At 39.3% G+C, this 13,398-nt stretch overlaps 1 protein-coding gene across 1 annotated transcript in view; it reads left to right on the top strand.

Annotated features, from left to right (window-relative positions):
• The window catches only part of UBR4 (ubiquitin protein ligase E3 component n-recognin 4), a 155,047-nt gene that overhangs the window by 57,182 nt on the left and 84,467 nt on the right, over positions 1-13,398 (top strand). Inside the window, exons 33-44 of the mRNA XM_006883594.1 lie at positions 160-348; positions 744-807; positions 2,509-2,700; positions 3,304-3,374; positions 3,461-3,608; positions 4,036-4,263; positions 5,325-5,495; positions 7,341-7,523; positions 8,273-8,431; positions 8,768-8,920; positions 12,244-12,471; positions 12,796-12,953. Of these exons, the coding sequence (XP_006883656.1) occupies positions 160-348; positions 744-807; positions 2,509-2,700; positions 3,304-3,374; positions 3,461-3,608; positions 4,036-4,263; positions 5,325-5,495; positions 7,341-7,523; positions 8,273-8,431; positions 8,768-8,920; positions 12,244-12,471; positions 12,796-12,953 (1,944 nt within the window). The remainder of the gene's footprint in view (positions 1-159; positions 349-743; positions 808-2,508; positions 2,701-3,303; positions 3,375-3,460; positions 3,609-4,035; positions 4,264-5,324; positions 5,496-7,340; positions 7,524-8,272; positions 8,432-8,767; positions 8,921-12,243; positions 12,472-12,795; positions 12,954-13,398) is intronic.

Below are 13,398 nucleotides of genomic sequence, written 5' to 3' on the forward strand. Positions count from 1 at the left end.
GTGGATATTTTATGCTATACAAACCCACGACTGAGATTAGTATATATAGTCATAAATTCAGTATTTCATTTAGAGCCTTTCTTATTTTTAAATATTGAGTGATACTTAGAGCTTGATTCTTATTGGTTACTTACAAGTTTTCTGTTTGTTTTCTGACAGCCAAGTTGGGGAAGGTGTGTGTTCTGTGTTGCTGGGCACACTGATCCCCATGGCAACAGAGATGCTAGCCAATGGTGATGGGACTGGCTTCCCTGAACTCATGGTTGTGATGGCAACCTTGGCCAGTGCAGGTCAAGGTGCTGGGCATCTTCAACTTCATAATGCTGCTGTGGACTGGCTGAGCAGATGGTAAGATGATGAAATGAGAGGAATCCACCTGTAGGTTAAAGCATTGCTTTTGGTGAAGAGAATGGTTACTTCTTTATAGTTTAGAGTAAATATAAAAGAAACTTGAATCTCTATTTTTTTTTTCTGGGGTCAAGGTAGTGGCAAATATATCTGTTTGATTATTAAGATCTCCCTGTTCATCACTCCTGAGGGAGCATTCTTTTGGGAGAAGTATAACAAGTGTCATGTCGTTGATGGTTCTAAGATCAGAGTGTCCAAGCCTCTGCTTACTACGTAGTTACCTAAGAATACCTATCTTTCTTCAGTGTCTACCCATTGATTAAGGTTTATGAAAATACTTTATTTGGTTCCCTAGATAATCTTATGTCTCTCTCCCAACTTTTCCTTTGGGACAGTAAGAAATACCTGTCACAGAAGAATGTGGTTGAAAAACTGAATGCCAGTGTAATGCATGGAAAGGTAAGCAGAGTGTCAGCTGACTTAGAGAGTGAGGGCACAAGATGATTATTATCTTTGTGGTCAGGTGGAAGTTTCTTCTTCCTGTTGGCTTCTATCCCTGGTTATCCTACAGAAGATGAAGCCTGCAATATCAGATACCTACAAGTGGATAATTGCTAATAACATGCTCTCAGACCTCATCCAGGTGGCAGGATTTGATAGGAGGGAAATAAGACAAACATCCAACAGAATCCTTAAAACCTAGCGAGTTCCTGGTTATTTCAGATATTGCTGTACTAGGGAAAATTGTCACTTAGTCCTTTTAGTTGGAATTGCCAGCTCTGTTTAATGTTCTATGGGATTACAGACTACTTCCTCAACTCCAGTCCAGAAACTGATGGGAAACCTGCACTGAGGCATTTCCCCCTGTCTAACCTAAGAACCTGACGTAGATGACTAAGAGCATAGCAGCTGATAGCGGAATCTTCCATGCTGCTTTTCATTTCTGCCTCCTTTTAAGATAATCTTTTGAGAATAGAAATGGCAGTATTCAGAGTGAAGGCCCTTTTAAATCTGAGGGTTTTTTTTTATCCATACCTTTTTTCTAAAAAAAAAATTGTTATTAATTTCAATGAAAATTTACAGAGACTTTGGATTTCCATTCATTCATTGTTGCACTTTCCCCCCCTCCCAGTTCTCTCCCCCAGTACACTACCCTCTTGGAAAAGTAAAAGAAAAATTCTTTAATTGTTTTACAATCCCTCCCACCAGGTCCACTCCACTATGCAGCCTTCGCTCTAGATTCCTGTCATGACAGAAATACCTAATCACATATCCCTTTTAAACAGTTTTCTCCCTCATCTGTTTTAATTCAGTATGCATTATTGAACTCATCTTTTCAGTCTCCCCAATCCCAAGGTCAATCCTGTTTTACAACAGTGACACCATGCAGTATTTGTCCTTTTGTGACTGAGATACTTCACTCAGCATGATGTACAATGTATACTCACCCATTTTGTACAAGATTTCATGAGCTCTTTGTTTTTCAATGCAGCGTAGTATTCCATTGTGTGAATATACCACAGCCTCTATCCATTCATTTGTTGATGGGCACTTAGGTTGTTTCCAACTCCTTACTATTGTGAACAAAGCCGGAATAAACATGGATGTGCATACTAAATCTGAGATTTTGAAACTAGACTGCTGGCATTAATTAAGCAAGCATGAACCACCACTTGCAGTAATTTGCTAGACAATTTTCAGTTGATTGCTCAAGTTGTTCTTCTCTTCCTGAGTTAAAACTCAACATGTAAAATATTACTCAGTGATAGTTTTGGTTTTTCAAAACAGTACTGATTGGGAAAATGCTAATGAGATCCCCTTTGTAATGTTGATCTGGTATTTTTCTTGAATTACTTTTGTCTATATTTTCACTCCATTCTCCCAAGTTTTCATTTTACTCTTACACGATTTTGTAAATAGTTATCTTTGTGTTTAGAGTGAAAGTGTTCTAAGTCTGCAACTTATTAACCAGCTCTGCATGTACTTACTGTTAAAGCTGGAGAGAGAAATAATTAAGATGGGTTGTTTTTTTTCTCTGCTTTTAGATTATTGCCCTGAATTTAAGATTTATTAGGAAAAATTTGAAAAAAATATAGTCTGTAGAATATAACAGTATGGTGAACTGAGGCTTCTGTGGTGTTTTCTGGCCTTCTCGTGTAGCATGTGATTGTCTTGGAGTGCACATGTCATATTATGTCTTACTTGGCTGATGTCACGAATGCTCTCAGTCAAAGTAATGGTCAAGGTCCAAGTCACCTCTCAGTGGATGGAGAAGAGCGAGCCATTGAGGTTGACTCAGACTGGGTGGAGGAGTTGGCAGTGGAAGAGGAAGATTCTCAGGCTGAGGATTCAGTAAGTACTGAGTAATGTCAAAGGTCACCTCTCAGGGTAATAACAAACATACCCTTGTAGAATTCATGGTGAAAATCCTTTGGATTTTCAGAAATGAGCGACCAGGTATAAATTCTTGGACTCTCTTTTCTAGAAACTGTAAACTTTAAAACTCAGTGCAGTCCATGTTGCTTTCTGCTAGTTAATACAATTACTGTCATACACTCATTTTCTAGACCTCCATAGCAAGCTTTTGACATCTAATCTTTAGGGGAAAGGACAACTTAAAACGTTTTCCTTTTGTTCTGTCCAGTTACTCATCCTAACCTTAGTGTTTATATTTAATGTAGGATTATTTCAGGGATGAGTTTTCAATGGGGATGGTGTGAACACCTTTATAGAGATAACATACAGTTTACTTATTTTTATTTTCTTAACCGTAAAACTCTTCAGATCTTACCTGAAATTACACAGATTTTCAGCTTGCTAGATATTTCCACTTGGGACAAGTTTCTGACTGTCATTTATGAGTCAGATAAGTCTTTGTAAGGTGGTGTAGCCAGGTGTGTTTTTGTGGGTAGTCTATGAACAGATTTCTGATTAAAAGACTCATTATCTTTGAAGGATGAAGATTCTCTTTGCAATAAACTCTGCACTTTTACCATCACACAGAAAGAGTTCATGAACCAACATTGGTAAGGAGTGTTCCTTTTAGAAGAGGATTTATTGAGCCTTAATTCTTGGAACTTCTGGCTCATTTTCTGGCTCTTGTCCTCTATAGGTACCACTGCCACACTTGCAAAATGGTCGATGGGGTGGGTGTGTGCACAGTATGTGCTAAGGTGTGCCACAAGGATCATGAGATTTCCTATGCCAAATATGGATCATTCTTCTGTGACTGTGGAGCCAAGGAAGATGGGAGCTGTTTGGTGAGAAATCTGAAATGTGCACTAGATTATAATGTGTTATAGTGACACAGGAATCTTAAGCCAAACTAGAAACCTACCACATCACTCTCATGGGAGCTAGAGAAACAAAATCTGGCTCTGTCACTGGATAATCATGGCCTAAGTACTTCACTTTGAATCTTGGAACTAGCTAGGCTCTAGAGATCTTGTAGTTCAATCTTCCTACCATGGTGGGTAAGGCAGCCCCACCATCATAACAATTTGAGATGTTTGTAATCAAGGTTTGATTGTGTACATAGGGAAGTAGTTAGATACTAGTTGAGTTTGGACCTTTGGGTATAATTTAAATCCTTAGCTGATTATTCCTTTGAGTTATATTTTCTTCCTGATCTTATTTTTACCTGCCCTTTGTGGCAAGAACTTGTGACTTGTGACTTTCTGTCTTTAGGCACTGGTGAAGCGAACTCCTAGCAGTGGCATCAGCTCCACTATGAAGGAGTCAGCATTTCAGAGTGAACCTAGGGTTTCTGAGAGCTTGGTGCGCCATGCCAGCACCTCTTCAGCGGACAAGGCCAAGGTCACCATCAGTGATGGAAAGGTTGCTGATGAAGAAAAGCCCAAGAAGAGCAGCCTGTGTCGCACAGTGGAAGGCTGTCGGGAGGAGCTACAGAACCAGGTGGGACAGAGTTAAGAGCTGGGCAAGTTTGTTGAAGAGTAATAGAGAAAGCTCTTCGTAATACCATAGTGCTGGGTCTTATGGTAGGTGTCTTTTTTCCCTCAATTTTCTCTTTTTCGAAGTGATTTAGGGAAAAAAAAAGAAATACTGTGTGAGGATTTTATTTTTTTTTTAAATTTTTTTGCACAATTACTCCATGGATTTAAAAATATTTTACACCTTTAATATTATGAGAGTCTTGCCATATTTTAAAAAATAAGAAGTAAACATGTCTGCCAAAAGAACCCCAACAGGCCTGACCTTCGACTTTGCTTTCGGCACTTTCCAAGAACTGCAAGACTTCCCTGCTACAAAGGGAAGAGAATCCCACTGCAAACCACCTTCTTTCCCTCTGCAGAGTGGAATACTATGTGTTTTGAAGTCATTTCCTCATTGGAAAGGATTTGTAATGTGGTAGGGTTTGTTTGGAAAAGTGCATTTTATTTTTGCTTTACTCTTCGAGCACTCTTGGCTTTTCATCTGCAGCATAGAATAGAAAATTGCTTGAATTACTGTTTAATTCATGCAGGATGGTAATAACTAGAATATTCTAGCTGCGTAGGTGAAGTTGACTATATATGATCGAGGCCTTCACGCATTAGATAGTCTGTTTGGAACCTCTTTTTTTTACGTTTTTTAATTTTTATTTTATTATTTGTGTGTGGGTACCATCAAATTAGATCTGACTGGTACAGGAGGAGATTGTCCCTCCTTCCTCGGCAGAGCATCTGGTGGATTCGAACTGTTTGCCTCTGGGATTGCAGTGCAGCTTCTTGCCACTAGGCCACCAGAGCTCCCCTTGTTTGGAACCTCTTTTTTGCAAGAATGATGTAGTGACTGTTAGGGAAGACACTGGAAAGTTTTAGTTACAGTAAGAAACAAATACATTATTATGGGGAGGCTAATTAGAAAATAACAGATAAAGGAATTCTGAATGAAGTTACTAATATTAGAAAGGTATGACGACTATTCCTCTTCCCCCCCCCCCCCCCCCCCCCCCCATTTATTTGGATCTTTCTCAGGCCAATTTTTCCTTCGCGCCTCTTGTGTTAGACATGCTCAATTTCCTAATGGATGCCATTCAGACGAACTTTCAGCAGGCTTCGGCTGTAGGGAGCAGCAGCCGGGCTCAGCAAGCCCTTAGTGAGCTGCATACAGTGGAAAAGGTGGTTGAGATGACAGACCAGCTGATGGTGAGTTTTCACAGGGTTATGGTATTTGGTAGTTAATAGGAACCAACATATTTATTGAGATACCAAAATATGCCAAATAATGCTATTTTGAACTTAGAATCTAAAATATCATGACATCTTCCAGGTATATGAACAGTTTGAAAAATCAGTATATGAGATAAATCTTCAGAAGGAGAGCATTCAGAGGTCATTTTGGTTCAACCCAGTAAATAAATCCCTTTTACAAATGAGCTCCCAGTGATGGGAGACTTATGGGGCAATTATAATGAAAATGTCGTTCTTTATTTAAAGCAAAACCCTTCTTACTATGTCTTCTCCCCTGAGGTTTGCCTAGCTTGCAACAATAATGTTTCTCTTTTTCTAGTTATAGCCTTTCCTCTAATTCTTCATATTAGATGGGTTATTAGTTATAAGTCTTTCTATTAAAAAAAACCCACTGCTCAGACTGACAACAATACCAGAAAGAATGGTGGGGTTGGCCTGTTTGGCAGCAGTGTTGAGTAGTGAAATGCAAGCTGGCAGCAGTTCTGAAAACCCAAAATCGAAAGCTCACTACCATTCAATTGATTTGGACTCATAAGGCCACTCTAGATCGGTCCCATATTGTTTCCAAGGTTGTAAATCTTCAGTTTTCTTCTGGTGAGTTTGAGCCACTGACCTTTTAGTTAACAATCAGATACCTTAACCACCTCATCACGAGAACTCTTGCAATGCAAAACAGAGAGTGCAAAACTTATGTATGCCAGAGAGGTACTTGCTCAGGTGGTTGTTTTTAAGAAAAGACTTCACTGGGAAATACACATACAGGGTGCTACATATGCTAATATTAAAAATCAGTCACAGTTTTAGGGCAGTGTTTAGATTTTTAGATATTTTATTTACTGAAGTTGAGGTGGTTGTTGTTAGGTGCCCTTGAGTTGTAGACGACTCATAGCAACCTTATGAACCAAAGGCCTGAGCACTGTTCATAGAGTTTCCAGAGGCAAGCCATTTTGGAAGTGGATGCCACTACTGCTTCCAGGCTTGTTTTTTTTTTTTTTTTTTTAAATTTTATTATTGTGTGTGTGTGTGTGTACCGTCAAATCGGATCGGAATGGTACCGGAGGAGATTGCCCCTCTTTTTCCAGCAGAGCATCTGGTGGATTCGAACTGCGTACCTCTCGGATTGCAGGGCAGCTTCTTGCCACTAGGCGATCAGAGCTCCCAAGGCTTGTTTTAATTGGGAAACTCCAGCAAACACTGTCCACCATGGGTAACCATTATCACATTTGGCACATCAGTGTCACAGTGTTTAGTATCACAGCAACCACAAGTTACCTCTGTACAGCAATGCACAGACCAGTGCTAGACCACCTAGAAGAATGTTTGACAAAAAAACCAATTTGAACCAGACCTGAGGGCCACAGATTAAAATCACCCACCTTGGGCTTGGTAGCATAACTTTCTGTCCACTAGGCCAGCGTAGCTCTCTGTTTTCGTTATTGTTGTTAGATGCCGTTGAGGTAAAGCTGCTGACTTAATTTTGCCAGGTTAGATCAGTGAAGAAAAATTGAATCTATGCTTGCCGTCATTTTATAAAAGAAAGAACATTTGGAGGGCAAGTTTCTTTGTATTAATTTAGCTTTGTGGAAAGTTTATTACATTGTTGTTATTGAACTGGTAATAACTTTGACAAAGACACAAAGGAATCAGTGGAGTGGAAGTTGGAATCAAATAATCAAACTACACAATGTCTCATTTGTGTGATTGTGTTTGAGTCCACTGATTGCTTTTGAAGGTTCATATTTTCCTTAAGACTTTGATTTATTTGCCTATCACTGGATGCTTTGTTTCTCTTTTTGTCAGGTTCCCACCTTAGGTTCCCAGGAAGGAGCCTTTGAGAACGTGCGGATGAATTATAGTGGTGACCAGGGCCAGACCATTCGACAGCTCATTAGTGCCCATGTGCTCAGGCGAGTAGCCATGTGTGTACTCTCCTCACCACATGGACGCCGCCAGCATTTGGCTGTCAGCCATGAGAAAGGCAAGGTGGGTTTTGTAACTCTTTCCCACTCATCTTATGTCTGTTTAAATGCTAAGCAAAAAAGATTGATTATATGGGGAAAAGTCCACTGAGTTTGAAGCATGGTTTAGGGACAAATTTCAGTGAGTTCTTTTACTTAAACTCTTGAGACGTTTAGTTTCAAATTAGTGAATTCTCACTCAGAAGAATACTCTTTAAGTCCTTAAGAAAAGGTAACAACCAGAATGGCTTTGTTGTCAGGCTTGGCCGGTTTGGTCACTCTGAAAGGCACAAACTGAGAGACAAAAGATCTTCAGAGAGGAGCTCAGTGTTCTTTCTTTAGTCCTCCCTTGTCCTCTTATCTTTTGAAGACACAAGGACAGGCATGCTGTTTTCTAGAACTAGAAGGGGAGCACTGGTGGCCTAGTGGCAAGAAGCTGTGCTGCAATCCAGAACTAGAAGTTTTTCCATTCAGGGTACATTTATTTTAACCTTCTCTTATGTGAAGACCAAAGTAGAGAAACAGTTTCATTGATAAATGGAAAAGGCTAGTATTGAATAGAGTTTAACTATTTTATGGACGAATAAAAATTATTTTTCTTTTGTTTTATCCTCCATATAATTTATCTAGAAAAATATGAGGCTATTATTGGCCTCGGACTTACCCATAAGAAACCTTTGGTATTACTATATTCCTATTGAGGGGACTCCTGTTAACTTGCTTTGTTTTTATGAAGAGTCCTGAGGTTAAGAATAAATAATTGTTCCTTTTCAGATCACTGTTCTGCAGCTCTCTGCACTCCTGAAGCAGGCAGATTCAAGCAAAAGGAAGTTAACTCTGACCCGTTTGGCTTCTGCCCCAGTTCCTTTTACTGTCTTGAGCCTTACTGGAAATCCTTGCAAAGAGGACTACCTTGCAGTTTGTGGACTGAAGGTAAAAGTCTTTACTGAGCAAGGTTTGAGTATCTTGAACTATGCATCCTACAGTCACCTTTCCCTTTCTCAGTATCATTTTTTCTTTCTCATTGTCAAAATTAAAGCATCAGAATCATTAGAATACAGATTTCTCTGGGTTTCTTCCAAAACTTTTGGATTTCTTCTGGAAATAACTCTGTGTTCCTGAAATGTGGATATGTCTAGACAATCTGAGTACTATCTGAAAATAGAGAATTTTAGGAAGGAACGGAAAACATTGCAATTTTGAAATGAGTATATTAGCTTACTGTCCAAATTAATCTTTTATCGATTTTGTTCCTTAAACTGTGTACAGGACTGCCATGTGTTGACCTTCAGTAGCTCAGGGTCTGTTTCAGATCACTTGGTGTTGCACCCGCAATTGGCAACTGGGAACTTTATCATCAAAGCTGTATGGTTACCTGGTTCTCAGACTGAGTTAGCAATCGTCACGGCCGACTTTGTCAAGGTACAGTTAAAACTTTTTTGATGACATTGTCCAAGAATGTTTCAGTTTTTAAAAATTTCTTTCTTGTGACTGTGATTTAAGTGGAAATTTACATGATTTATTGATTTTATTTGTTCAACCATTCATATAAATTTTATAATATTAATGACATTTGTTTGTAGGGTTGCTATGAGTTGTCTACGACTTGATGGCACTTAACAACATTAACAACATAACAGCAACAACCCACAATGTAATGGAAGTTTTCTCATTTCCTTGCAAAAATCTCCATCTTTATTAATCTTCCTATTCTACCTCCTCCTGCCTGCAAGACTTGATCCTTGGGCCAGTTTTAACTTGTGCGGTTGTTTAGTCTAACAAATAATTGCTTCTGTGGTGTTAATTGTTAACCTTGTAGGCCTGTCCGTCACTTGGCTAAACGTTGAGCCATGGGCTAAATTTATTTGAAGGGTGATTAAAAATCAAAGTATTGTGGTTTCATCAGTCTCTTTTAGACTTCTAAACCTGATTTTATTTACATTTTTGAATTTCGTTCCCCAAACTCTATTCATTATCGTCCATTGTGATTTACTTTAGAGTAGTCGGTGATGGTAAGTATTACAAGAAAAGAATTGATGCCTTTGAGCTGTGGTATTGAGCACTTACTGAACATACCGGGATGGCTAAGAGAACAAACATATGTTTTGGAGAAGGTGCAGCCAGAGTGCTCTTTGGAGGCAAGAATAATGAGGCTTTGCCTCACATACTTTGGCATGTTGCTAGGAGGGGCTATTCGTTGGAGAACATGAAGCTGGGAAGGGTGGAGGGTTGGTGAAGGAGAAGAAGATAGTCAGCCAGGTGGATTGACACGGTAACTACCGCTATGGGTCGTTGTGTGTCAGAAAGTGTGAGGATGGCACAAGAATCAACAGGGTTCAGATCTTTTGTTCACAGGGTTGTTAGGAGTCATACTCAATTTGGCAGCACCTAACAATAACAGAAGGTGATGATAAACAGACACTAAGAATTTCTTCTGATTTCAAGGTACTTGAAGTTGAGTTTTGCACTTAACTCTTTAGGGGACTCTGGTGACGTAGTAGGGTCAGATGTCCAGAGGTAGTTGGTTTGAATCCACAGGCTGCATTGAGGGACAAGGGTTGGGCATTCTCCTCCTGTGCAATTTACAGCTTCTGAAAACCCTCTGGAGGGTTATCTCTGAATGAGTTGGTTCTGACTCAACAGCAGTGAGTTTTGAGAATTTGAGTTTTTTTTCAGTCTTTTGGAATAATTTTTTTTTTTTTTTAGTCCTGAAGACTTTATTTAGGATCAATTTGTGTGAGGTACATTCTGACATTGAAAACAGTTATAGTTCAGGAATGTGGGTTACTGATTCCCCACAGCCCAACAGCAGAAACACATTACACCTCCCCAAAAGCAAGCTTTAAAAATTTTTAAGACATTGTTAAATGGATTGACAATTTTCCAACTATACATTCTCAAAGTTACAGCCTTTATCAGTATTATACTCAAAATACAGTATAGGAATATATACAGTGACATTGACTCTTGTCATCATACTAAGTCAGAAAGGGAGGAAATTACTATGGAATTTAGTAAGCATATTAAGTACTTCAATATTCAAGATATTACGGATGTTATGCCCAAAGACCAGTACCAACATTTTAACCCAAATAAGAACAGACAATAGTGTTATCTAGTTTTTATTTCAGTCATAAATTTGTCTGCAATCCTGCTAAGCTTGTAGAGAAATAAAGCATGGAACCCAAAGAACTGTAGCAAGAGCACAAAGATTAAAAGGTACTTCAAGCACACTGGGGGTCGCAAGGTGATTTCTGGAGCTATAGAAGGAATGATGTGGTGATTAAGAGAAAACATGAAATACAGATCATAATTAGAGTTGTCCACAGTCAGCAATGGTGATCTTCTTGCTGGTCTTGCCATTCCTGGACCCGAAGCGCTCCATGGCTTCCACAATGTCCATGCCTTCTTTCACCTTGCCAAAGACTACATGCTTGCCATCCAACCATTCAGTCTTAGCAGTACAGATAAAAAACTGGGAACCATTTGTATTGGGTCCAGCATTTGCCATGGACAGGATGCCAGGACCTGTGTGCTTCAGGATGAAGTTCTCATCATCAAACTTCTCCCCATAGATGGACTTGCCACCAGTACCATTATGGCATGTGAAGTCTCCGCCCTGGCACATAAACCCGGTGGTGAGAGCGCCGAATCCTAACCACTAGACCACCAGGGATAGAATAATTATTTTAATATACCTTTTCTTTGTTCTGGACAGGGAGAAACAGATACATTAGACGAATAATAGAGCAGTATATTAGATGACTGCTTGTAAGCTTTAGGGAGCTCTGGTGGCCTAATGGTAAGGAATTGCCAAAGGTAATGCTGTTCGAATCCACAAACTGCTAGATAGTCTTTCCCGTGTGATTTACTGTTGCTGAAAACCTGCTGAAGGGTCAGCTGTGAATTGATTTGACTCAGTGGTTGGTATACAACAATAATAGTCACTACTTAAACCAAAGTATGATGTAGAATGTGGATTGTAATGCCAGTTGACCTTGATGTTCCTCAAGAATGATTTTAAGACCCTAGAATGAGCAGTTCATTCCTTTAGGGTGTTTGATAATGATTTAAGACCTTTACAAAGCATTACCCCCTTTTGGCTTTTCTGTATATGTGGAAATATTGTACGTAGGATCACCTTGAGTCGCATGTGATTTGATGATGCCTAAAAACAACAGCAGCAACAATGTATATGTGGATGCATTTGCAGTATATTCTATTGTAAATATATGAATATCATCTAACACACTTATGTGTGGGCATGGGTGCAATATTTTTCAACTATTCCCACTCTCTTTGTCTTCCTGCCTGCCTCTATATTGGGTGTTGTGGCTCTACTTTTAAGTGCTCTCGAATATCTGTTCTCCATAATGTCCTTGTTTCTCCCAGAAATGAAGGACCACTAGTATTCTGTTGCTTTTTGTTATGTTGCTAAGCAAGAGTTTTCTGTTTGTAGGCAATATGAAATTGATTCTAATTGTACCCCTACTATATCAAATGCACAGTTACTATGTACTTGTAAGATTTTTGTTTCTGATTGGCTTTTCTCCTGTTTTCCTGAGGGAAAGCAGAAAGTTACTTGGTTTATCTTTTTATATATCCAATGCTTAACATTAGGTGCTTACTGAATGGAAAACAAATGCCTGTTACTCACCAATTCCAGATATTTGGATTCACCAGGATATTTTGCAGATGGAAATGAAAAAGACTTCTATTATAGTTATCTTTTTTCTGTCTTGCAGATTTATGACTTGTCTGTTGATGCTTTGAGCCCAACATTCTACTTTCTCCTGCCTAGCTCAAAGATAAGAGATGTTACCTTTCTCTTCAATGAGGAGGGGAAGAACATAATTGTTATAATGTCTTCTGCTGGATATATCTATACTCAGCTCATGGAAGATGCCAGCAGTGCCCAGCAGGGACCCTTCTATGTCACTAATGTACTGGAAATCAATCACGAGGACCTAAAGGTTAGAGCACATGTTGGCTTTTCCTTCTATTCCAAGTTTAGTAGTTTAGCAGCTCTTTTGTGGTTGTTCCTTCCTTTTTCCCTTCCCCCCTTCTGATTTTTTTACCCAACAAGAAAAAAATGCAAAAACTTTTGACCTTTAGGACTAAACTTGTTCAACTTGAATTTTCTTTAGCCTTGTGGTATTTGTAAAGTTTATTTGCAAGAATCTCATGCCTAGAGTCAAAGAGCACATAATCATGGTTTAAAACTAATAACAGAATAAACGGAAAGCTGTTACCTGAGACAACGTGAGTAGTTAAATGTTGTATCTTTGTACCGGCAGGACAGTAATAGCCAGGTTGCAGGCGGCGGTGTGTCCGTGTACTACTCCCATGTGTTGCAGATGTTGTTCTTCAGCTATTGTCAAGGCAAATCCTTTGCAGCAACCATCAGTAGGACTACTCTGGAGGTGTTGCAGCTCTTCCCTATCAACATCAAAAGGTGAGAAAGAGCGTTTAATTAAATGCTTGACTTCTTGTTCACTTACTCATTGCTGTCAGTTCAGAATGAACTCATAACTGATGCCAGCAGATTTTTAGAGGCTGTAAATCATTCAACAAGTGATTACCTATCTTTCTCCTGAAGAGCATCTTGTAGATTGAACCACCTGTGTCTGGTTTGGCAGTGCAGCTTCCTACCGACTTGGTCACCCGGGGTCCCTTTGACTTCTGGAATGCCCATCTTCCCATGTTCTGCTATCTGTAATAAGTCTAGTTAAAATAATTTTCAGCAGTCTTCTTCCCCTGCTAGGTGTCTTTGATACAGTAATGTTTAGGCAGGTTGAGCTGTCTGCCCTGGTTTCTCTTGCCAGGAAGAGGTAGTTTGGGAGACCACTGCTACTCAGAAGGAAAAACTTTAGTCAGAGCAGCAAATGAGGTTTTGATAT

Source organism: Elephantulus edwardii, unplaced genomic scaffold (assembly GCF_000299155.1).
Source record: "Elephantulus edwardii isolate Elephantulus edwardi_28Jun2011 unplaced genomic scaffold, EleEdw1.0 scaffold00028, whole genome shotgun sequence".
Lineage (NCBI taxonomy): Eukaryota > Metazoa > Chordata > Mammalia > Macroscelidea > Macroscelididae > Elephantulus > Elephantulus edwardii.